We start from the raw sequence: 25,102 nt of genomic DNA, 5'->3' as shown, positions 1-25,102 counted from the left end.
TCGCTGAGGATGAAAGGTGGGGTGGTGAAGGTTGAGTTGGAGTTATTACCATATAGGAAAGATCCAGTTCTAAAAATGAAAAGGCAGGTACCAGATTAAGGACAAAGGAAGATACATGCATGGGGTGGCTTACAGGTTGCCAAGTGTAAGAAACTGCTTTATTGTTGTTGTTGTTGTTCAGTCGTTCAGTCATGTCCGACTCTTCGTGACCCCATGGACCATAGCACGCCAGGCCTTCCTGTCCTGCGCTCTCTCCCGGAGCGTGCTCAAGTTCATATTCATTGCATCCGTGATGCTATCTAGCCATCTCATCCTCTGCCGTCCCCTTCTCCTTTTGCCTTCAGTCTTTCCCAGCATCAGGGTCTTTTCCAGGGAGTTTTCTCTTCGCATTAGGTGGCCAAAATATTGGAGCTTCAGCTTCATTATCAGTCCTTCCAATGAGCAGTCAGGGTTGATTTTTATAAAGAAACTGCTTTATACCAGACCATATTAAGTGTCTACCTTGCCTAGTATTGTTTATTCTGACGGGCAGCATCTCTCAAAGGTCTCGGGCAGAGAGAGGTCTTTCTGGATGCCAGGGTTGGACCTGGGACTTTGTACATGGGCAGCACGTGCTTTACCACTGAGCTACGGTCCTTCTCAAAACAGACCTTGACTGATAGTTTACTTGCTGTGGGAGATTGTGATATCCTATAGATCTTTCTGGATATATGGAGACCTGGAAGGAGCTGTCCACAACTGTCTCCGGAATTCAATAATTTCTTATCATATTCCACCCAGGGGTGTATCCAGAAAATGTCTCTTGGTGGGGCCCAAGAAATTCTACCCGGGCAGAGTGTTTTGGGACAAAACATTTATGTGTGTGGGCACACTCTTGGACAACTAATGTGCATGCGCAGTCCTGGACACTTGACTCCAGGGTAGAGTCTAAGGGATCAGTGCTGAGTCTGATGCCACTCTCAAGGCCTTGAGTGAATGGCTACTGCAGACAGGGCCTTTTTGGTGGCGACAGCCAAATTGTGGAACTCCCTCCCAAAACGTATTCGCCTGCTGTTATCTTTTAAGTGTCTGAATTCCACCTTGTTCTTTGTGGGGTTACCCAGTGGCCGCTTAGGGTTTGCCCAGCAGTGGTAACTTATCCAGTGACCACTTGGCTTCCTGGCCCATTACAGCATTGCTGCTAGGTAAGCTCATATGAAACTGAAGGTCCAGAAGTGCCACCACTGGTGGGCCAAATGGCAGCTGGAGCTGGGCCCCTCCCACCAAGGGTAGCTTGCTCAGGGTTTCCCAAGATCTGGAGCTCAGCCTGTCTCCATACCTCAATTTTCCCACCTCTTGGGCTCTCCTCCCAGTCCTCAGCCTGTCCTGTCCCATAAAGACACCTCTGTCCTTGGTGCCTGCCTGAGGTTTTACCCACAGCCAAAGTGACATTTCCACTTCCCTTACAGAAGCGGGTCTGCAAACATTCCTACAGCTTTACTGCCTGAGCAGCTGGAATGTTTGTAAACATCGCACGCCCTCGCGCCACTTCAGCCAACTGGGTTCAAAGGCTTCACAGCCACAAAGATAGCTGCCCCATTTACTTCTATTTAAATACCTAAATGAATGTTTGTGCACAGCGTACACTGTGAACTGCATCGAAGTTGGCCTATTTAATTGTCTTTGAGTGTGGAGTTATCATTGGGTGAATCGTGGCTGGAGGAGCTGGGAGAGGCCCTTTGTAAAAGAAGGTTTTGAAGGTTTAACTTTCAAAACGAATGGCAGACATGTGTCACCACTGAGAGCCGCGCTCCATTCAGAGACCAGTTGCCTGATTGCCTCTTGCAGTGAGAATCACACTTACAATGAACTGATATTGACTCAAGCAACAGGTGGCTTTGAGCTGGAACTGGGAGAAAGACAGAGAGCACATTATGGAGAGATGAACAAAAAAGGCGGGCTTGTACATGCAGTTCTTCTCAAAAATCTCTCTCTGTGTGCATCCCTGTGCAGAAGGGGTGTGTGTAAACAATCTCACACATCTTCTTATAATAGACCTCTAAACGTTCAAGGCTCAGCATGGGGCACAACTGCACTGGAATCGTTGGAAGGGAGGAGGCATCTTGCAAGTTCTCGACAGCTGCTGTGGGCTCTGTTACTGCAGGATGATGATAAAACGGAGCGGGGATATTGTGGTTACTCGACAGAACAGCCTTCTCCAACTTGCTGCCCTGCAGATGGGTTGGACTACAACTCCTATCACCCCCAGCCAGCATGATGGGGTTTGTAGTCCACCCCATCTGGAGGGCGCCAGGTTGGGGAAGTCTGTGAAAGAGCAAAGCATTCTGAAAATACTCAGAGGCACTCTTCCTGGGGCTCCACTTTCATGTATCATCATTCCCTCTATTTCTGATGTTCAGGCGGTGAGTGCCGTCGCTTATGCAGCCCCAAACAGCACCATTCACGCAAACGAAGGAAACATCAGCAGAGTTGGGGGAAACCCAAGGTTTGGAGGTGTACAAAATAACTTTTTGTGGGGAAAAAGAAAACTGAGAACTCCACAAAGCAGCCCAGTGAAGACGGAGTGTGCTAAGTGGACGCAGAATACTGTCTTGACTGTGTGTGGGATAGGGAAACATACATCCCAGAGGGAATAGAACAGGGAATCCTGAACAGGAAACACTCCACCCTGTAATGTTTGTTGCAGATCCCACTTATCTAGAGATATTTCCTCTTCATCCATCGTCTCCCTGACGTGCCTGCTTTCTGCTTGTGGCGGCGTGCTTTTCATTGCATTGCTTGATCAGGGGGTGGGCTGGATGCTTGGAAGCATCCTGTGCAGGATGGGACCAAAGGTCCTTCTAGGCAAGCATCCTGCTTTCCATGGTGGCCAAACAGATGCCACTGATAAATCCACAAGCAGGCGGTGAAGGCAATTACAGCCCTTTCCCTAGCATTTGGAACTCTGTGGCATATTCGACTTCTGAACATGGAAGCTTCCTTTAAGCGTCATGGACAAAATTCATACTTTTCAGCAGAGCTGGGCGACGTGTGGCCCTCCAGATGGTTTGGACTACAACTCCCATCAGCCCTGGCCATCAGAACCAATGGTGAGGGATTATGGGAGTTGTAGGCCAAAAACCCAGAGGGCCACAAGTTGCCCACACCTGTTCTAACAGAATTAGCCAGCTGCTTATTCCAAGTATAGCCAGTGGTCCACCTAGTAGCCCAATACAGTCTGACTGGCAGCGACTCTCCAGGGGTTCAGATGGGGGTCTTTCTGAGCCCTACGTGGAGGTGCCTGCTGGGGGTTGAAGCTGGGCCCTTCTGTGTGCAAAGCAGGCGCTCTGCTACTGAGCCACAAATATTCTCAGCCCCCTCAAGCTGCCCCGAAAGCAGCGCAGAGGGGTGGAGAAATGGCTTTGCTCAGCAGTGGTTATGCAACGCCTAACCTGCTCAGTCACACTGAAAACAGCAGCTGGGGATGGAAGGGGTGGGGTTATGTTAAAATAAACAAAGAGGGTGAAAAAATAAGAGATCCAAAGACGTCTGGCTCTCCTGTAACAGCTGAGTTAACCGCTGTGCTTTGACTCCTTCTCTACCATCCAGCTGCCTCCTGCTCTCTTACAAAACTCCACCCACTCTCCCTCGCTTCCCCCTATGCCTGCAACTCCCAAGCAATGGCATAGTGGTCAGTGTTGAAGTGCAGGCACTTATTATGACAGTCCCCTTAGCAACGTCCCCAAGGAGAGTCTGAAACGGCAGGCAGCTGCATTGTTGTGTATCAACAAACCAGGTCTTGGGACGTTTTCATTGGCTAGGAGCAGGCCTTTTGTAAAGCGAATGGGTCTTAAGGCGCAATCGTATGCATGTTTAGACAGAAGAAAGTCCTACAACTCCCAGCATTCCCTAGCCAGCAGGGCTGGCTGGGGAATGCTGGGAGTTATAGGACTTTCTTCTGTCTAAACATGCATATGATTGCGCTCTTAATTGCTCAGTCAAAGCCAAGCTACCCCAAAATGCTTTACATGGAACAATACATTGTTGCCAGGAAAATCCCCCCGCCCAAACTATTGTGAGGATTGCAGCTGAGTTCAGAGGGAACAGGGAAGTCTGAGGGGGGTGAAGATGATGTAAGCACTCCTGCTAAAAAATAGTGCTAGCACAGAATACCTGCGAGCCTTTGCTCCACGACACCACTGCTCCCAAGTGGAGACACCTCTTGCTTTCCCTTCAACTCTCTCCTTAAAACCCATCTCTTCTATGAACATCTGGAGGGCCACAAATGGCCCACCCCTGCTTCATTCCTAAGAGCCCCCGTTCCCAACTGAAATCAAGCCTATGTGTGCACAACTGTCTTTGCTCATGTTTTGTTTTGTTTCCTTGGCATTCCTCTTCCTCCCCTTCCCAACTGCTGGTGCCTAAACTTTAGACTGTAAGCTCCCTGGGACAGGGATCTGGACTTAGAACATAAGAAGAGCCATGGTGGATCAGATCAAGGGTCCATCTAGTCCAGCGTTCTGATCACACAGTCTAGGAACTGACAAGCAGGACACGAACGCAACAGCACCTTCCCACCCATGTTCCCCAGCAACTGGTGTACATAGGCTCACTGCCTCTGGTACTGGAGGTAGCACAGAGCCATCAGGACTAGTAGCCGTTGACAGCCTCTTCTTCCAGGAATTTGTCCAGCCCCCTTTTAAAGCCATCTAAATTGGTGGCCATCATGACATCCTGTGGTAGCGAGTTCCATAGTTTAACTCTGCGCTGTGTGAAGAAGCCCTTCCTTTCATCTGTCCTGAATCTCCCACCAATCAGCTTCATGTGATGAACCCAGGTTCTAGTATTTTGAGAGAGGGAGAAAAATGTCTCCCTATCCACATTTACCACACCATGCATAATTTTGTAAACCTCTATCATGTCTCCCTTTACCCTCCTTTTTTCCAAGCTAAACTTCATTTATTTATTTTTATTTATTATTGCATTTATTCCCCGCCTTTTTCCCTCTTGCAAGGAACCCAAGGCGGCTTACATTATCCTCCTCCTCTCCGTTGTATCCTCACAGCAACAACCCTGTGAGGTAGGTTGGGCTGAGAGTCTGTGACTGGCCCAAAGTCACCCAGTGAGCTTCCATGGCCAAGTGGGGACTAGAACCCGGATCTCCTGGATCCCAGTCTGTCACTCTCGCCACTACACTACACTACACTGGCTCTTTATGTCACATTATGTCACATTTTAAAGTGGGGGGGCGGGAGCCTAATTTCACAAGCCCTCTACAAGTAATTAGTTCCGAGTTCCCCGGCTAAGACATTCGTTCAAGACCTCCCAATACACTTTGTTGCCTGAAGTGAAGGACAAGATGGTGCCCTTTCCCGGTCCATGTACACAACCTGGCTGGGATGGCGGTGGAATCTTGCTTCAACCCTGGCGATACGGTAGTGTCCTCCATCACACCAGAGACAGCAGCAGGCTAGTTTAGGATGGCTTGTTGGCATATACAGCTCTGTCCTCCAACACAGGGATATAGGCAGAGGGTTAATGAGAATGGCTGGGAAGCAGCCACCGTCGCCCCCAGCATCTGCTACCTGAGGCAACTGCCTCACTATGCCTAATGGTAGGGCCGGTCCTGAGCCCTTTGGCAAGAGCAATTTGTCCCTCTCCTGGTAGCCCGCTGGGTAGGGAGGAAGAGAGAAAGAGAAGGGTATGTCAGAGAGAGAGAAGGGTTGCTCCCCCCACTTTTGCCATTGGCTCCACCCACCTCTGTGGATCGCCAGCATACCCTGACAGAATACAGCCCTCAACGGAAACTGCACCCTGCTTTTAAGCACCATGAGGGCACCAATGGCAATGGATATAATCCACAATTTCATAAGAGAAGTCTGGATGCAGTGCAGAAATGTTAACATCTAGACAATCCCAGCTTCCTCAAAAAAACCCCCCAATAATCCAGGAAGGCCTTGAGTTGCACAGTTTGGGAATATTTCCTTGCTTCTTCATCATCAAGGTCTCTCTTAAATACATTTCATGCAGCATGAAAAATGTACAGCAGCAAACATCTTGCTTTTTTTTTTTTTTAAGAGGAACAAATTGAACTCCATTGCTGACGCATTTTGCTGATTTTCAGCTAAGGGTTTTGTTTTTTTGTCTGTTGAAAAGCTGAAAGCTCATCTGCCAGCCCTTTTCTTACCCTGCATGTTGATGGAACAGATCACTCACAAACTCTCTGCAATAATTAGTGGGATGAATCATAGTTCATTTGGAAAGGGCTTCATAACATCGCTAGGGGAAGCTGTTTTTGGAACGTTTTGATGAATCATAAACAATGGGCTCAATCGACAGGGAGAATGCTATTGTGTTTATATGCAGAATTAAAAATAAAACAAAAAAGCAGGTAAAACAAAAAAAAAGCACCTTTCAACACATGAACAGGAGAATATTTACAGCTGGTATCAAAAAGGTTATGTTACTGCAAAACTACATGTCTCTGCAAAACAGGAGTTCCTTGTTCTGCTTTTTGGGGTGGTTCCCATGTCATCTGCAAGTCCTGATTATTTTAATCAGAAAACCTTTAGTCCTGAATCTTCAGAACACTTCTTTTCTCCAAGTCATTCATCTCTTTCAGGATCAGAGCAACATTGTACCTTAATTCTTGGAACTTTGCAACTGGCACCTGGAATATAAAATTTTTTAAAAGTTCAGACGGATCAGTCTATTTCTATTTCTAGTTCGTATAAGCTTTGTGTGTATTCATTTATAAGTCTGTTCCATCCTGTTTCCAGATCTATGTGCATTTAAAAAATTATAAGAAAACTGCACAAAAATTCACATTTTTGGACATGTTTTCTCTTTCACAAAATGCACATTTCTGTATGTGTTTTAACCCCAAATATACATTTTTATACACAGTTTGGTATGTTTTTTGAGGCAAGAACTGTACTACAAGATTCAGAAAAGTGCAAAAAACAAAGGATCACTGCGCTCCAATCTGAATATTAATCTGGGAAGTGCGAATCAAGTTGGCTGACTTAAAAATGCGAATGAAATCCTCTACCACACTGGAGGCTCCGATGTTGGCGGGGTGGTGAATCCACTCTGGGTTTCAGTCAGAACGCCAAAGGAGCTATTCAAGATGTGGCGCGTGTTGGACAGGTCCTTTAGAGTTCTGACTGAAACCTGGAGCGGATTCACCGCCCCACTGACAATGGAGCCAGCAGCTTCCACTGCTCTAGCATTCCTAATCGTGATATGATCTCTGTATGGTAAGTGAGCCATATCTTTAGCTTGAAGAAGTCCCTCATGTAATGGAGGACAGATCCCAAGGAGGAGAAATCTGGGAACAACTGATACAACTGGGTTACCTGTATGTCTGTAAAAATGAAAGCATATTCTGACTAATGGCAGTTTTGACAATAAGCCCTCCAAAAGGTGCTGGCCTGCCAAAAGTTCTGGCCCAGATGTGGCTAAGCTACTCATATCTATGCTGTGCTACTCAGTAACCAGAGACCTTTGGCTACTGGCCATTATAAACTTATAATAAATATAGAAATGCCATAAATAAATATGTGGCATATAAAAAAAGCACAAACATATTCTTTCCTGGTCACTTCGAATCCATTTTTACTCACTACAGGCGAGGAGGCAGAAACTTGTTAATAACTACTGTCTGAGGAACATCTCATATTTTTTAAAAAAAATTGAAGCAGGCAAGAGCGATCTTATGTTCAAATGGCTACATCCTTATGTAGACTATTTATTATTATGGCTGTCATCCAATGAAAGAAATCTTCAATGAACTGTATGAGTTTCAGCTGATTAAACTAACTGATTAAATCTACATACATTTGCAAATGTGCAAAAGTGATAGGTTAAACAGCGAAAAAGCGTATTTTGCTTTTAAATGATGCATGCACTTGTCGCAGAGGTATTGTGAAGATATGTACCACCCAAAGGTTTTATGAGCACTTGTATTACAAATAGTTAATTTGCTTTTAAAAATCCGCTGACCGATGAACTGGGGACACATTGATCAAAATTAAACTGATGAACTGATTGTAAATTGCAGCCCTGATTACAAAAACATTCTATTAAAGCAAAACAACAACACAGTATCTCTCCCCCCTCCCCCCCCAACAAACATCAACTCTCTGGCTGCATAACTTAATATAAAGGAAATCTGCAGATTCGGAAATAGTTAACATTTCCCTCTATTCTTCTCCTGGAAAGCACAGGATAAACAGAATATAGAAAGTTACATAATCTCGAACACTTAGCCACGAGGGTGCCGACTTATAGAAATGTGACCTCTGAAAAATCTATTTCACTTTCAGCCTGCCTGACAAGCTTAGGTTCTCTTTCCTCAGTTTGTTAAATCCCTTCATTAGATTCATGGACTGGATTAGAGAGAAGCTGGAGCAATGGCTACTTACTTAGCCCTATTGTAACATACCAATCTGCCTCCCACATCAGACGTCACCTTCCAAATTAAGCTTGTTGAGGGCATAAGCTCCATGTTTAAGAGTGACTCCATGAGGTTTCCAAGCCAATGTGTAGGCAAAATGGGAAATTTGCCATTTGGAAAATTACTGCATATCCACAAGATCGCACCTTTGTGTTCCACATTAATTAACGCAGAACTACATTGCCACTTCCCTCTTGTGCCTGGGTGGTGCCATTTTGGCTGCATAACTAACGGCACCCGCTGCCTGCACATCAGAAATAAAGGGATTTGCAGGGCATTGTGGGAGCTCTCTTATAAATGGCATAGACGTGTGTGGAATTCTCTGAAAGGTTGTTTCACAAGTGAGCACAGAATGATCTGGTGAAAACAGATAGTTTCTGAAGGTTTCACTCTTCTTGTAATAGTGATTCAGCATCCTGCAAATAATTTAATGGGACTCACTTCCTATAGCGTTAGCAAGACTTACTTCAAAGCGATGTGCTGACCCGTCTGAAAGCTTCAGTTGCATCAAAATGGACGGCTGCAAGGCACGAGCCAAGGAGCTGGAACCAATCACAATTATTACCATTAGAGCAATGTACGATAAGGTGCCTAAAACGGAGTCTTTTATAAGATGCCTAAAACAGGGTCAGAATGCTGCGGCAATTTGGCGGCAGAAATTATGGCCGTGTGTGTGTGTGTGTGTGTGTGTGCAGCCCGTGCTGAGTTCTGGGGGTGGTGAATTGCCCCCTCTGGACTCTCTGAAGTTGCTCACACTTGCTATACATTATAATGCCAGGCAGGATCTCTTGTACAGAACACAAATCAGCATATGCTAATTTATATCTAATTTGGAAAAGTAGGCATTATTACAAGAATTTATTTAAATTTCACAGGAAGCCAATTAATTTTTCATCCAAATGAAATCAAGTACATTCTTCAATTAATTTGTGCCCTGACCCAGACCATTCCACACCAATGGGAAAAGTTTTTTTCTTTCTTTCCTAAGCTTCATTTCCATGCAGAGGAAGGCTGGTGTGTGTGTGTGTGTGTGTGTGTGTGTGTGCGCGCGCGCGCACGTGTGCGCATGTTGCAGCATGTGGGGAGGGAAGAGTTAACCCTTCCTTCCTCGGCTGCAATCTCCCTTGGAAACTGCCCCCTGCATTGCAATTAAACTGAGAAAAAAACCCTTTCCATTGGCACCACTAGACACTCAGGACCCTGGGGAACAGATTTGGGGCTGAGGCCCCATGAGCCCAGGTCTAACAATGCCCCTTGTGCCAGCAATTTTAGGACTGTCATTTCTCCTCTCCTGCTCCCACTCGCTTGCCTCATAGGTCTATTCTCATCCAATGCTGCTCCCAATCCTACAAACGGTGCTCTCCCTCTCTTCTAGCAGTATGGTTTATTTCTGTAAACATTACAAGTGCCAGCGTTTCTCAGCAGGATAGCACCTCCCCCCCCCCCCAAACAAACTGATGCACAGGAATGCAACAGTGGTGGAGATGGGGAGTGGGAAAATCCCACCAATGGAGTTTTCTGTGGAAAACCGTGCATTTCTAAAGAAGCCTTGTTTCAGAAAAGTAATTGGTACCAGAATGAATGGATAACGGTACAAGTCAAACTGGGCAGTTTCCAAATTTAATTAACCCCCCTCCCTGCCCGATGACTGAAAGGAAGCCCCCTACCACCACACAGCCTATTTATTTGTAGAGGGGGTGGTGTGGGGAAGGAATAGGTTAAAAGTGTGAGAGCCAGTGTGGTGTAGTGGCAAGAGTGTTGGACTAGGAGCTGGGAGATCCGGGTTCTAGTCCCCACTCGGCCATGGAAGCTCACTGGGTGACTTTGGGCCAGTCACAGACTCTCAGCCCAACCCACCTCACAAGGTTGTTGTTGTGAGGATAAAATGGAGAGGAGGAGGATAATGTAAGCTGCCTTGGGTTCCTTGCAAGAGGAAAAAGGCAGAGTATAAATGCAATAAATAAATAAAGGAGGGCACACATAAAAACCCAAAGCATACATCATTCAGACATGCTAAATCACATCCAAATCCATTTAGAGCATTGGAAATGCTCAGATTTAAAATTCCCACATTGCTGGGACACATCTCTCTGAAAATGCTCACAAGACCTTCCTGCCCGAGCTGAATAAAGAGCCCATCTCAGAGGCAGTCTTGTTTTATTTCTATAGTCCCCCAGACAGTGACCCCAAGAGCAGCAGATGAATCATTGAGGGTGCCGGTTCTGCCTACCAGTACATGCTGCCAGAATTTGGACAGAAAAAAGCAGACATAAGAGCCGGATGGCCAGGACCGAAGTCCCTCCATGTTTCTAAGTAAAGGCTGATGCCAGATGATAAACAGGATGTTCCTGGGGAAGGCTGTGAGGGATGGAAAACGAGAAGGAAGAAAATCCAGAAATGGAACCCACGCCGTCCCAGGGAGGTTTGCTTGTGTAACCGACATGAAGAATATTTAATTGCATGTTTTCCAGTCTTTCCTTGGCACAGTTGTGGGTTTCTTTCTCTCTCTCTCTCTCGTCAGTGTACTGCTCTCGACTCCAGAGAAGCATCAGCATGAGGTTCCCTTAACTGCCCAGTCTGGGAAGGGAGTTGTTCAACAGGTCAGGCTTCTCCAACTAAAGCAGTATCAGCAGATCAGCTCCCTGCCTCCGCTGCTGGCTGCAGCACAAAGCTATGGCCAGCAGATCCATGGAAGTGGCAGACAGCCCATCCAGGAATCCTGGCCCATACCAGAAAAACAGGGGAACTGCAGCCAGTGATGACTGGTGAATGACTGAATCAGGCCATATTCCAGGGTACAATGGAGCGCTGTGAGTGAACTGCTAGTTTTCCATGAGAAATAAATTAATGAAATTACTTGTGCACCCAGAGTATCCACCAACAGAGGGGAGTGCACTCTGCAAGGTTACCTGCTCTGGATTTACTCCCTTCTAATCAGCCTCCACTGTGAGCAGGTAGTTAATATTATGATTATGATATTATGATTATTAGTAGTATCCTGCCCACAGTGGTTTACAGCAAAAAGTTATACATCCCACCCCCCTTAAGTCAACTCCATAAAACAGGGGTGAATAACCTGTGGCTCTCCAGATGTTCTTGGACTACAACTCCCATCATCCCTAGCCATTAGTTGTGCTGACTGAGGTTGATGGGAATTGGGAGTCCAAGAACAACTGGAGGGCTACAGGTGCCCCACCTCTGGCATAAAACATCATCAAACACAGGCAGCAAGAAATAAAAGCTATATCTTAAAACCACATTTACTTAAAAGCTTGCCGGCATAACACAGTCTTCACTGCCCACCTACTAGCAGAGAGTGATGGGACCAGGTACATAACTGAAGCTATGGTTCGTAGCACACAGCAGAATGTGCAATTTTACTGCTGATTAATTTGTATTGTATTGTTTTTATTGTTATATTTATGCCACTGTATTTTATGTTCACTGCTTTGATACCTTTGTGGAAAGCGGTATATAAATTTGAATAATAAACATAACAAATAAGTTTCCAAACTGTCTTTAAGGGCAGCCCCACATAGATCTGGTTCACACACAACACAACACTAACTCATGCTTTATTTAACTCATGGTTTGCTGGCCTACCCAGGGTTAATCATGAACAACCCATGAAGAGAACCCATTTTTTGTTGTTGGGTTGTAAACTGTGGGTTGTTTGTGGTTAACAAATCATGGTTTGTTATTGCAGCTGGGTTCAGACAGCACAGCAACCCATGTTTTGGGTTGGCCAAGATCTCTTCTCAATTATCCCAGGGGGCAGAACACGGAATAATGGGCTCAAGTTACAGGAAGCCAGATTCCGGCTGAACATCAGGAAAAACGTCCTGACTGTTAGAGCAATACGGCAATGGAACCAATGACGTAGCGAGGTGGTGGGCTCTCCCACACTGGAGGCATTCAAGACGAGGCTGGACAGCCATCTGTGAAGGATGCACTGACTTGGATTCCTGCACTGAGCAGGGGGTTGGACTCGATGGTCTTACAGGCCCCTTCCAACCCTACTATTCTCTGATTCTATGTTTCAGCAACAACGTTTCAACTGCAACTCACACTCAGCCTTTAGTGTAGGGATGGCAGAGAATTCCGCCACGGATCTCGGTGAGGCCGAATGCCAGTGCATTCGGCCCCCCGAAATCTGTGGTGGAACGGCCTACCACCCCCCCGCCCCTCCGTGGATCCCCCCCGGGACGGGATTTACCTGGGGCGGATGTTCCGGGCGGCCACGGCTCCAGCTGGTCTTCCGACTGGCTGCCGCCGCCGCCATTTGCAGGTTGTTTTTTTTTACAGAGACGTGATAGGCTATGTAAGTTTTTACGTAGCCTAAAACGACTGGGTAAAAAAAAAAAAAAGGCGTATGCAAATGGCGGCGGCTACGCTATTTGCATTCCCCTTATTTTTGCCATCTATGTAAATACTTACGTAGATTAAGACGGCAAAAATAAGGAACGCAAATGGCGGCGGCCATAGCTGCTGCCATTTGCGTACGCATTCCCCCCCCCCCCCCCCAGAGCCCTCCGTGGACGGAAATCTGACTGCGGAGGGCTCTGGGCTGGCTGGGCCTGGCTGGCTGCTCTGCGGAGCTGCCGCGGAGCACAGCCAGCCGCGGAGGATTCCGGGGGGGAGGAACAGAGCGCCTCCTCCCCGTCGAGGATTCCGGGGGGAGGGACGGAACGCCTCCCCCCCCAATCAACATAATCCGCGAAAGGTAAGTGACTTTCGTACATCCTACTTTAGTATGGGTTATCGTGTTGTGTGAACCCAGTCATCAACTGTAATCTTATACAGTCATGGGAGGCTTGGGAAACAGTGACGTAATCTAACAGCGGATGTCATTTTCAGGAGCTGATCCAGTACCAACTCTTACCGTCCACTATTAAACCTCAGTTCCGAAACAGAAGTGGCAGCCCAAGGAGATTTAAGCCTCATACCCCAAACTACACACCGTGTGGTTATATGGACAGGCTGTTCTGTACCTGGTAGAAACAGCTACATCTACTCTCCACCTGAAGTTGTTGATTCTAGGCAGTTTATTGGCCTGTTTCTGAATTGTGGCTTCAAGAAGAGGTCGCCTGCCGGTGAGAAAAAACAGAGAAACACTTTTGCCTTCTGGACAATTAGTATTTTGTGCCCGGCCATGCCCACCATGGCAGCCGTTTTATGAATGAGGAAAGCCCACCCCATGGCAGCCATTTTGTGAGCGCACCCAGCAACAATATATTGTTCCCTGTTGTAATTCAAAGTATTGAGGGGAGATGAAAACTGCTATAACTTCTTTGCCGATTTAGAGCAACACAGCTGCCTGCGTTTTTGGACTCTTCTTGGGGACGTGGCTATGGGAAATGTCATGATGAGCACCAGCACTTCAAAATTTACCACTACACCACCACCACCAGCCGCAAGCAGGACATGAGGACAATTCCAAGCTGTCCCTCCTCTAACTGGTATTCAGAGGCATGCTGCCTGTGATTCTGGAGGTAGCATGTTCTCCATCATGACTAGTAGCATTGCTAGCCTTATCCTCTATGAATTTGCTTAATGCCCTCCTGAAGTTGTCCACATTGCTGGCCATCACCATACCTTGTGGGAGCAAATATCGTGGTTTAACTATGTGCTGTGTGAACATGGGATGCTGCACTATACATAGTCAAACCACTGGTCTTTCTTGCTCCATATTGCCTACACTGACTGAGAGCAGCTCTCCAGGGTTTCAGAAAGGAGTTCTTTTCCAGCTCTACATGGAGATGCCGGGGAGTGAACCTGGGACCTTGTGCATGCAAAGCAGGTGCTCTACCACCGAGCGACTCCCCTTCCTTCAGTCTATCCTGAGTCTCCCACCTTTCAGCTTCAGTGGATGACCCCGGCTTCTAGTACTGAGAGGAGAAAAATGTCCCTGTATCCACTTTCTCCACACCATGCATACTTTTATAAACCTCAGTCATCTGTCCTGCCAGTTTTTCTAAATGAAAAAGTCTCATGCACTGTAACTCTACCTCGCAGGGGAGTTGTTCCAGCCCCCTAATCATTTCAGTTGCCTTTTTATATACCTTTTCCAGCCCTACGATATCCTTTTTGAGATGCGGTGATTAAACATCAGTGAAACCCTTCCCAAATAAATGTATCTTTCCCCCCGTGCATGAGGGAAAAATACTGCATCAGAATCCAGCACCTGCAGTCAGCATCCAGTTCATTTCCAAATAACATCACAGCACAGCCCTGGCACATGGCCAAATGCCATCCTGTTAAGAATATGGTAAACTGACTAGATTTATGTTCCTTATGTAACACTCAAAACTCTCCCGGGTAGCTTTTATGATTTTGCAGAACCTTCTTATCCAGCAGGAATCAAACTCACCACCTATCAATGTGTTTTTCTACAGAAAAAAGCACTTAAAGCATTTAAGGATGCACACAAATAAACATAAAAAGAAGTGCACTCCTCATGCTCTTACCAAATGTACACAGTCGTCCCTACAGTATAGCTCACAGGAAAAACAGTTCTAACAAAAGCCAGTTATGCACAGTGCAAATTGGCCAACACCTGTGCATCATGAACTCCCTTCCCGCATGAGCAGTTTTGCAGAATTTTAAGAAGTGTGGCACCTTCTGGGTTTTTTTCCATGTAAATTTACACACTAAGGCCAAGTTCATGCATAATATTAAGCCAAGGTGTGGTTTGTTGAAATCTGGTTTGTTGCTGTGTCTGAACCCATCCCCGCAAACCAACTACGGTTTGTTAAGCAGCTATAAACCACAAATGGAAGGCATGGTTTGTTGTTGGCTTACAAAGTCTGGCTTGTTTAAATTATGGTTTGTTGTAATGTCTGAACCCCGAACTGTGGCTTATCCTCGGCTTGTTTGAACTGCCGTCTGCCCTGAAACAGAGCAGTCTTAACCACTCTGAAGGTTGGCAAAATGGGCAGGAAACAATCCAGAAGTAGAGAAAACAAGCCGCGGTTTGTTTGTATGTCTGCAAGAGAAGTCATGACTAAAGCAACAAACCATGGGCAACATAAACCATGGCTTAGAGTTATGTGTGAATGCAGCAAATTGTTTCTGGTGCCTGGCAGTCATTAACTTTATAGGAAGCACATAAATCTCATACACAGAAAAACACACACCCCACAAACCAAGATCTGACGCAAAGACAAAAATGCCATCTGTTTGTAGAGGTGTGCAAACAAAATATCAGAATGAGGTTGTACAGGAGACCTACTAACTTGAACTTTGCCTCAGTTGCTGAATTATTATTGCTTATAAAACGTTTTGTCCTGTGAATCTGGCCTACAGAGTATTTCAATGCCACTTACTTTCTGGAATGGATAAGCAACCCATCTATCTTATAATTGGTGGTTGCAAATAATAATCCCATTAGAGGCTTCGGGTGTTCCTCGAGTAAATATCACAAGTCATTTCTTTCTTCCTTTGCCTAGCCCTGTTTCCACTTTCCCATCCACCTGAGACATATTTGGAATTTTAATTCAATTGAGGGAAAGCTAGATGCCTTCTTGCTCTTAGAAAACTGCAATTTCCTAGGGTATGTCAGGGGAAACTGTGACAGTTTTAACTGTTCTGGGTTTGCAGTGTAGATGGAGTCAAAGGGAGCTTTCAGGCAGAGGGCTTGCAACGTTACCAATCAAAAGATATTTGTGTGGCTGTTTCATCTTTTCTTCATGAATTCATTTTTTTTGTAGAAAGAAGAAAGACGGAAGAAACGGTGGGAAAACACAGGAAGGTAACAAGTTGAAGACGATGATGTCTGGACCCTCCATAAAATTCTGAGAATGAAGCATGAAAAAACCCTCATCTGGAGGCACTCAAAGTCTGAGATTCCAGCTCAGCTGTCTATGTGGAAACTTCTAGAATCCACTGCATGGATATTTTCCTTGAAATTGGGACAATATTAAATTAGCTTCTGGGGCATTCTTTCCAGCCAGACTGCATGGCTGCCCTTTCTAGCAGGTTGCCAATATGGAGAAGCCACCATTTTGATAACGTTCCAGGACTTGGCTAATGATCCTCTGAGGACTGCCATCTCCCAGGCTCCACACCCAGCCCAGCTAACCTACTTCTTAGCTTTAGGTTGAGAGGACAGACAGCCGATGAGTGTACTCTTGGGTGTATCTGTGTCAGCAAAGATGGGCCTTACCTCAAAGAAGGAATCAAAAACCTGCAGTCAATGCCTTTACTAAGAAAAACAAGAAGAGGAAAAGAAGTGTCAGCAGTGTTTCTCAGCACAGGGAGTGGGATAGTATTTCAGATTCTGAAGAACCACCAGACATGGGGGAGGTATTTTCCCAGGCTAGTCCAGACATGGCTAGGCAGGCACCTCAAGTTTCAAGGTCCAGCTGGGCAGTCTAGACTGGGCAGTCTAGGCAGGTCCAGCTGGGCAGCCTAGACTGGGCAGTCTAGGCAGGCACCTCAAGTTTCAAGGTCCAGCTGGGCAGTCTAGACTGGGCAGTCTAGGCAGGTCCAGCTGGGCAGCCTAGACTGGGCAGTCTAGGCAGGCACCTCAAGTTTCAAGGTCCCTCTTCACCCCGCCCCCTGTGAGAGATAGCGAACAGGGAGAGGTGGGGTTTGGGGAATTAATAGATGTCAGGTGCAGATGCGGAGCCAAGAGGGAGAAGGCCGGGGTGGAACTTAGATGGTCTACCCAATTGGCCCTGTGTGAACAGTGGCGCTTAGAAGCCTCACGAGAGACAGAGACTTCCCCCCACCCCTTAAGTTAGGCTAGTGAGACCGCCTTTCTTTCAAATGGTGGGCAACTTTCATAGCCACCTTTTGAACCCCCTGAAGGCATTTCCTTGCAGACTGAGAGTCACTGAGAATTTGAAATCTGTATGACCCTTTGTGGTAATGGATTAAAAGCTGTAGACTGAAGCCTCTTGTCTGTGTTTGATTCGTTTGAAGTTCATTGGTTCAAAAGGAATCCTGACAAGAAGTCTATTTGGCAAGATGGCTTCATTCGAAATTGACAAGGTCAGTTTAACAGATTATTTGGGGGTGAGGGATGGGCAGGAGGGGGATGGAATGGGGTATCGTGGAGAAGGGCATGGCTCACTGACCAGAACAGTGAAGAGAAGCATTCCACACTGCATTCAGAGAACGGCTTGGGGCCAGGTTATCTGAGGGATCGCCTCCTCCAATATGTGCCTGCCCAGACCATAAGATCATCCTCAGGGGTCCTTCTCCATGAGCCCCTGCCAAAGGAAGTGAGGAGGGTGGCTACCAGAAAGAGGGCCTTTTCTGCTGTGGCCCCACAGCTGCGGAATGAGCTCCCTAGAGAGGTTTGCCTGGCATCTACGTTCTACTCCTTCTGGTGCCAGGTGAAGACCTTTTTATTCTCTCAGAATTTTAGCATTTTAGCTTTCTAGTCTTTTAGCTTTGCTGTTTTAAAACTGTATTTTAAATCTCTGCATTGCTGCTAGGTTTTATTCTGGTTGTACTGTTACATTGTGGTTTTAAGCTTTCATATTTTATGTTGTTTTATGCTGTGCTTTGTGGTTTTAATTTTTGTGAACTGCCCAGAGAGCTTCGGCTATTGGCCAGTACAGAAATGAAATGAATTCTACACTGCAACAGGAGAATTCCACACTGTTTGTTGCAGGACATTATTATTATTATTAAAATGCACATACAGGATTTTTTTAAAGAAGTGAGGTGCTCCCTGTACAGAAGGGGAGACAAGCTGGACTGACAGCTGAGCCCATCTTCAATCCAGCGCTATGCACGCTTGTTATTTCAGTTGGTCAGCCTGGTTTGCTCTGTGCAACTAAGGACAAGCTATGAGCCCTTACCTAGTGGTACGGCACACAGTTAAACTGTGTAATTTGCTACTGCAAGATGCAGTAATGGCCACCAATTTGGATGGCTTTCAAAGGGGGTTAGACAAATTCCTGGAGGAGAAGGCTATCAATGGCTACTAGTCCTGATGGCTCTATGCAGCCTCCAGTATCAGAGGCAGTATGCCTATGTACACCAACTGCTGGGGAACGTGGGTGGGAGGGTGCTGTTGCGCCCATGTTCTGCTTGTGGGTTTCCCGTGGGCAGCTGTATGAACAGAATGCCAGACTAGATGGACTCTTGGTCCAGCAGGGCTCTTCTTATGTTCTTAATTATGGGAATTGCAGTCCAGCACACCTGGAAGGTGCCCGGTTGGGGAAGGCCAATCTAGACTCCAGTCTGTGATGAGCAAGAGGACGTTTGAGACACAGAGGGCGCCCAGATGGTAGTGCTAGAAGCCCTCTGTCTGGATCTCCCTTTGACTCCATCTACACTGCAAACCCAGAACAGTTAAAACTGTCATGGTTTCCCCTAACACACCCTAGGAAATTGCAGTTTTCTAAGAGCGACAAGGCTCCAAGCTTTCCCATAACTGAATTAAAATTCCAAATCTGTCTCGGTTGGGTGGGACAATGGAAACATGGCTAGGCAAAAGATGAATGACTTGTGATATTTACTCAGGATTCCCTGTTGGAGAGTTATCATTCCTTGATAGGTTTAAGGTCTTTACAAACGTGACACAAGGGGAAAACAATCAATGCTTCCCGTGGGACCCTCCCACTCTCTCCCAAAAGCAAAAGGAGAAGGGGATAAGGGGCTTCCGATCCATCTGGATTTGAAGCAGTACTGACATATTTTGCTATCAGATAAATGAAGCCTGACAGGAATCACTAAAGCCCTAAGTTTGAATCCCAAGGCAAGTTTTACCCTGTGAAATTGCATTGAAAGATTCAAGACCGTCTCAGAAATCCCCCAACATAGCTTGCGACAATGCTTGCAAAGCAGTAAAAAGAACACTGAAGCCTTGTTGATCACTTCCCTCCTACTACTGTCTTCTGAGCCAAGCCTTTCACAGCTCCTTCCAAACACCAATTAGGAGCTTGGTCTCTGCGGCCATAAGGACTAGGAGCTTGCTTTGTTGAAAATGAAATAATCAAACCTTACACAATGTACAAGGGCATAGATATTATGAATTATATATTAAGAGGTTTTTAAAAATTCCACCCTTATTCCAAGGAGCTCAGGGTGAAGTACTGGAGCTCTCCCTCCCCATCTTATCTTCACAACAACCCTGCAAGGTACGTTAGGCTCAGAGATACTGACTGGCCCAGGATCACCCAGAAATTCACTGCATGCGGCTTACAGCATATGCTGCAGTGGTTTTCCACCTTGGGTCCCCCGGTGTTATTGGAAGCAACTTCTCCCATCAGCCACAGCCAGCATGGCCACTGGTCAGAGTTGCAGTCTGAAACATCTGGAGGGCTCCAGGTTGCCTGTCCCTGAAATGCTCCAGGTTGCCTATCCCTGAAATTATCCCCCAAGGGGAATGAATGCCTCCCTTTGGGACTCCAGGCTAGGAACCACTGTCATATAGTAGCCACTTGCCCATGGCTAGCAAACTTTCTTTCTCCAAGAAGGCTGACCCAGGGCTGCCCTATATCAGATAGGTATATGAGGACAGGCTGACAGGGTTTTTCTTTGTAGGCTGCTGCAGTTATTTTTTTACTGGTCTTCTGAGGATGAAGATATTATGGAATGAAATATGGTTCAGTACATACAAACCTAAAGGACGAGGTTGCAGTTGACTTACTAACCTGTTCCCAAAGGCTATGGTGGCAAAGTCTGAGATGAAATCTTCCGGAATCCTTAAACAGAGAAAAGGACAAATGGAAGAAAACAGCAAATGAACCCAAAGGAGAAGAATTCTCTGACTCCTTTGTTTGTAAAGGCCGCTTGGGCTCTGGTGTACAATTAAATAGGGAGCAAAGGAAAAAAAAAATTAACATTAGCATTTCCTTCTGCAGAGCAACTAATTAAACTGGCAAGTTCTCTTTAAAAAGGCTTCCTGTATTATAATCTGGTGCAAGACCCTTTTCCCTGAGTAGCGAAAAACTTTAGAACAAATTAAAGGAGGCCGGGGGAGAGAGTGAAAGAGATCAGAGCCAGCCCTACCAGCAGAGCGAGGCTACCGCCTGAGGCAGCAGATTTTTGGTGTCCTGAAAAGGCAGCAAATTGTTAGTCATTACTTTATTATTGCATTCTTACTATCAGCGAGAGGGGTTTTCTGCCTCAGGTGCCAAGGTAACTTGGTTTAATTTATTTATTACATTTATATCTTTTTTCCTCCTTAAGCAACATGAGGCGGCGTACATAATACTCCTCCTCTCCATTTTATCCTCACAACAACCCTGTGAGGTAGGTGGGGCTGAGAGTCTGTGACTGGCCCAAAGTCAGCCAGTGAGCTTCCATGGCCAAGTGGGGACTAGAACCAAGATTGCCTGACTCCCATTGCAACGCTCTAGCCACTACACCACACTATGCAGCGGAAGCTGGTGGCTCCCAGTTTGGTGGGGCTGTGAATCCATTCTGGGTTTCAATCAGAAGCAGAAGAAACTCTAAAGGGGCTGTCCAAGGTGCTGAACCCATCTGGGGGATAGGGCTCAGCACCTTGGATAGCTTCTTTCGAGTTTTGGCTGAAACCCACGATGGATTCACAGCCCCACTGAAAACAGCACCACCAGTCTCCACTGGTATGATGCACCTGGACTTGGGGGCCGGGGAGGGGTTTACTGCACCTCCTCAAGCAGCTTGGGTCAGCTGGCAAGATTCTGGCTACATGCATATGTGAAGGTAGGCCTGACTAGGCCTTGTAAGTAGTTTGGTCCAGACGAGGTGCCTGATGGGATTGAGAGAATGTGTATGTGTTTGTCCATGAGAAGCTAACTGAAACTTGCTCACAATAAGCAAGACATTCCTAACCACCAAAGTAAGCTCAACCCTAAAGGTAAGAAAGCAGCTGTGCTGGTAAGACTGTTGCTGAGCTAAATTAGCCCTTGAGCACGCGTAGTGTATTTTCTTTGTTCTCCCAACTTTCAGTCTCTATAAATGCATCCTGTTTCTTTTTTTTGGTGAGACACAGGGTCATCTCTCCCATAACTGTGATGTGCTTTAATACATTTCTGACTGTTCAACCCAACCTGCCTTGGATATTTCCTTCACACACATGATTCTGGCTATATGCATATGTATTTAAAACAGGGGTGCTGATCCCTTTTTAGCTCAGGGGCCAAATTTCATTGCGGACCAGCTCTTGAAGGCTGCATCCCAGTGATGGACAGGTCCAAAGGCAAAAGAGGGCCCCAAATCCCAGCACATGTTAGCTTAAGGCTGCAATCCTATGCATGTTTAGACAGAAAAAAAGGCCTGCAACTCCCAACATGCCCCACCCAGCCATGCTGGCTGGGGAATGCTGGGAGTTGGAGGACCGTTTTTTTTTTTTTTTTTGTACCTTAAAGCTTACTGCCAGTAACTAAGCCCCAGGAGAGGAATTTTAACCTTTCAGAATTGGGGAAAGCTGTACAAAGGCCAACAAGAGAGCAATCCCATGCCCCCTAGACAGTGTCGGGGGGGGGGGCATAGGATAGTTTGGATTCCTGTATCTGAGGTTGGAGACAGTGCTCCAACCTTGGACCCAGGAGTCCAAGCATCCTGCCCCCTCCCAGCCGGCACACAGAGAACCGTGTCTCTATGAAGTCGGAAAACCAACCTTGGGGGGAAGGTAAAGGGAGTGTTCCCATGGGTGGGGAGGGGGTGGGGCCACTGTATGAAGAATCCTCCAGCTTCCTTCCCCTCCCCCCAGCTGAATTGGGCCTGAAACCACCAAACAATTGATGGTCAGGGGGAAGGGGATGTGGCCTTCCAGGAAAACCTGGAGGGCTGGTTTAGGACCCCAAGAGGGCTGGGTCTGGCCCCTGGGGCCCAAGGTTCCACACCCAATTTAAAGTGTCATAACCCGTTAAAAGGCACGTGATCGACCCACCAATACTTATTGAATCGCCCAACAGCTCTAACGTTCCTCCTTTGCCTTCCATCCATGTTCAGGCACAAGTTGGGTTCTTAGGAGAGGTTTTACCTGAAGCTTCTTACACCACAGTGCATTGGCTGTTGTTTGAAGCACTAAAATTCCGGGGATGCCACCCTAACAAGACCTTTCCCAAGGACGCAGTTGTTGTCTGCAATCCTTGTGTGACAGAATGAACTGGGTCACTGCAACAGGCACATGTTTCCGAAGTGCTAAACTGGAATCCCAATGTAAACACGCCCTATGTAGGGCAGACGATGAGACGTAAGGAATCCTTTGTGTCGAGGCTGAAATGCGCACAGCAAGGTGCAGTGGAAATTCAGCGCAAACCCGATAGGTTTCCGCCTCTCCCTCCCCTCCCTGAGCTTAGCTTTGAGAGACAGGGAAGAGGAAGCCAGGCAAACAATTACAGAGCAAGCTGTGGTTAACGCAACTTCCCTGTGTGTTTATCGAGGTGAGGTCAGAAAAGATTCTTTAAGGCAGAGTCAGGCTAGGGGTGAGAACAGGCTGGAGAGATGCCAGACACGGTCACCCACAGGTTCTGCCCTCAGGGGCTGGTGTCAGGACTGGGCTGAAGCTCCCTGGTTTGGTTTCAGACTCTGATTCAGATTTGGAGACAGAGCTAGAAGCAGCCCAGCCAAGACAGGAAGCGGGGGAGGAAATTCCCCAAGACTCTCCAGGAGTCAGGGATGAGTCTTCCCAGGGGCTTATTGAACAGGAGGCCCTGGTCACCCCGCTCCCTGTGGGAACTCATCCTTTGTCAGAGCGGAAGGGAGCACCGGAGCTGACAGACACCAGAATTTGGCGAAGAGTTAAGCAGGCAGAGTTGAGAGGTGGGAGGTGATCTGCCAGACTGGCTGCCTGTCAGATTTGGGTCAGGAGGGCCCTCCCTGAAGGAGAATCCTGGTAAAAGCCTGGGCATGGTGGAAACCATCCACTGGATTTGACAGGCAACTGCCTTGCTTTGTTTAGCTAAGTAGGCGTGCTGCTACAGGTGTGAAAGGGTTTTATTAACCGAATAAAGGGTTTCTGGACTACACAGCGAGTCTCTTTTGCCTCACTACTCAGTGGGAGGGCTTAGCAATCACTGACAGTTGGCCTGGGCCCAACAGTGGCCACAGTTCCTCCCCAATGCTGCCACTTAACCCACTTGTTTGCGCACCCTTTCCTTCTGGTCCAGAGTGAGCGAACAGGAGTAGCAAGGGGGCTGGAGAGAGCAGATGCTGTCACCTACTCTCTCACTGTCCTACCACCACTCCTTTCTCCACGCCATGCATCGTTTTGCGCCCCTCTATCACGTCTCCCCTTCCTTGCCTCTTTTCTAAGGACAGTCCACAGATATTCCTGTTGCCACTCCTATGAAAACAACCAAGAGTGATGCTGCGGGATCAGACCAAAGATCCACTTAGTCCAGGATGCTGTGACCAACCTTCGGAAAGTCAACAAGCAGGGCTGTAATGCAACAACCGTCTCTTGCAGTTGCTCCCCCCAGCAAACAGCACAACACCTCTCAGGGCCAACCCAATACATTTTGCTGCCTGGGGCAATGGACTAGAAGGCGCCGTCTCCCGTTCCATTCCAAAAGCTGGCCGAGCTGGCAGCCGAATCTGTCTATGATGCTAGCAAAGGGACGGCGACCTCCACCACACCTGACAGCAGCAGGGCAGCTTAGGGCGGCACAGAGCAGGCCACATGGTACACAGCTCCCTCCTCCGACACCTTGCTGCCAATCGTGGCACGGAGAAGCAGCGGTAGCAGGCAGTGGCTGTGGCAGCAAGGGGGAGGTGGGCCCATCTCAAGAATGTAGTGCTAACTGAGGTAGGGAGAAGAGAATGAGGCTGTCTTGCCAAGCTCCCCCCGCTCCCCCAAATTACCTGAATCTACCACCAGGTCATCCCTCCAAAGACATACAGTCAGGGCCAGAAATATTGGAACAAGGATAACTGTTTTGGCAGGACAGGAAGGCCTGGCGTGCTATGGTCCATGGGGTCACGAAGAGTCGGACACGACTGAACGACTGAACAACAACAAACTGTTTTGGCAGTTGGCCTCTGTACACCACCACATTGGAGTTGAAAGGAAACACACCCAGATGGGAGCGAAGTCAGGACTTTCAGCTGTAATTCAAGGGGTGTGACAAAATTGGGGCACTAACCATTCAGGAAGGACAGCCAGTGGCACACACACACACATGGTTGGTGGCTCCTAACTAATGGAACAAATGGCTGACAAGCAGCTGCATGGCCAGGTGTGGCCTGTTTCCTGGGTGCCCCGTGACCAATCAAGCAGATAAAAGGCCTGGAGGTGGTTCTGAGTGTTACATTTGCATGTGGTAGCTGTTCACTGGAACCCCCAACATGAGGTCCAAAGAGGTGTCCATGCGAGTGAAGGAGGCCATCATTAGGCTGAGGAAACAACATAAACCCATCAGAGAGATAGCAAAACCTGTAGAAGTGGCCAATACAACAGTTTGGAACATCCTGAAAAAGAAGGAATTAACTGGCAAGCTCAGCAACAGCAAAAGGCCTGGAAGACCACGGACCAGACAACTAAAGTGGATGACCTCAGAATTCTGCTCATGGTGAAGAGGAACCCTTTCACAACAACTAGGCAGGTCAAGAGCACTCTTGAGGAGGTAGGCATGTCATTGTCAACATCTACAGTCAAGAGACGGCTTTATGAATGTAAATACAGAGGCTTCACAACAAGGTGCAAACCACTGGTAACGCTCAAGAACAGACAGACCAGGTTAGCCTTTGCCAGCAAACACCTAAAAAAGCCTGCCC

At 47.1% G+C, this 25,102-nt stretch overlaps 1 protein-coding gene across 1 annotated transcript in view; it reads right to left on the bottom strand.

The window, feature by feature from the left end:
* Positions 1-5,938: 5,938 nt before the first annotated feature.
* Positions 5,939-25,102, bottom strand: part of COMMD5 (COMM domain containing 5) — a 28,599-nt gene continuing 9,435 nt past the window's right edge. The window contains exons 4-7 of the mRNA XM_084813736.1: positions 20,050-20,100; positions 13,429-13,524; positions 8,904-8,979; positions 5,939-6,649 (exon numbers count right to left, since the gene is read on the bottom strand). Coding sequence (XP_084669862.1) covers positions 6,548-6,649; positions 8,904-8,979; positions 13,429-13,524; positions 20,050-20,100 — 325 coding nt within the window. The 3' untranslated portion in view covers positions 5,939-6,547. The remainder of the gene's footprint in view (positions 6,650-8,903; positions 8,980-13,428; positions 13,525-20,049; positions 20,101-25,102) is intronic.

The sequence above is a fragment of the Heloderma suspectum genome, chromosome 9 (assembly GCF_057233095.1).
Source record: "Heloderma suspectum isolate Gila_16-S chromosome 9, 16-S_ref, whole genome shotgun sequence".
In the NCBI taxonomy this organism is placed as follows: domain Eukaryota; kingdom Metazoa; phylum Chordata; class Lepidosauria; order Squamata; family Helodermatidae; genus Heloderma; species Heloderma suspectum.
Note: the sequence above shows the minus strand (reverse complement) of the source record. Positions and strands in the feature narration are given on the sequence as shown.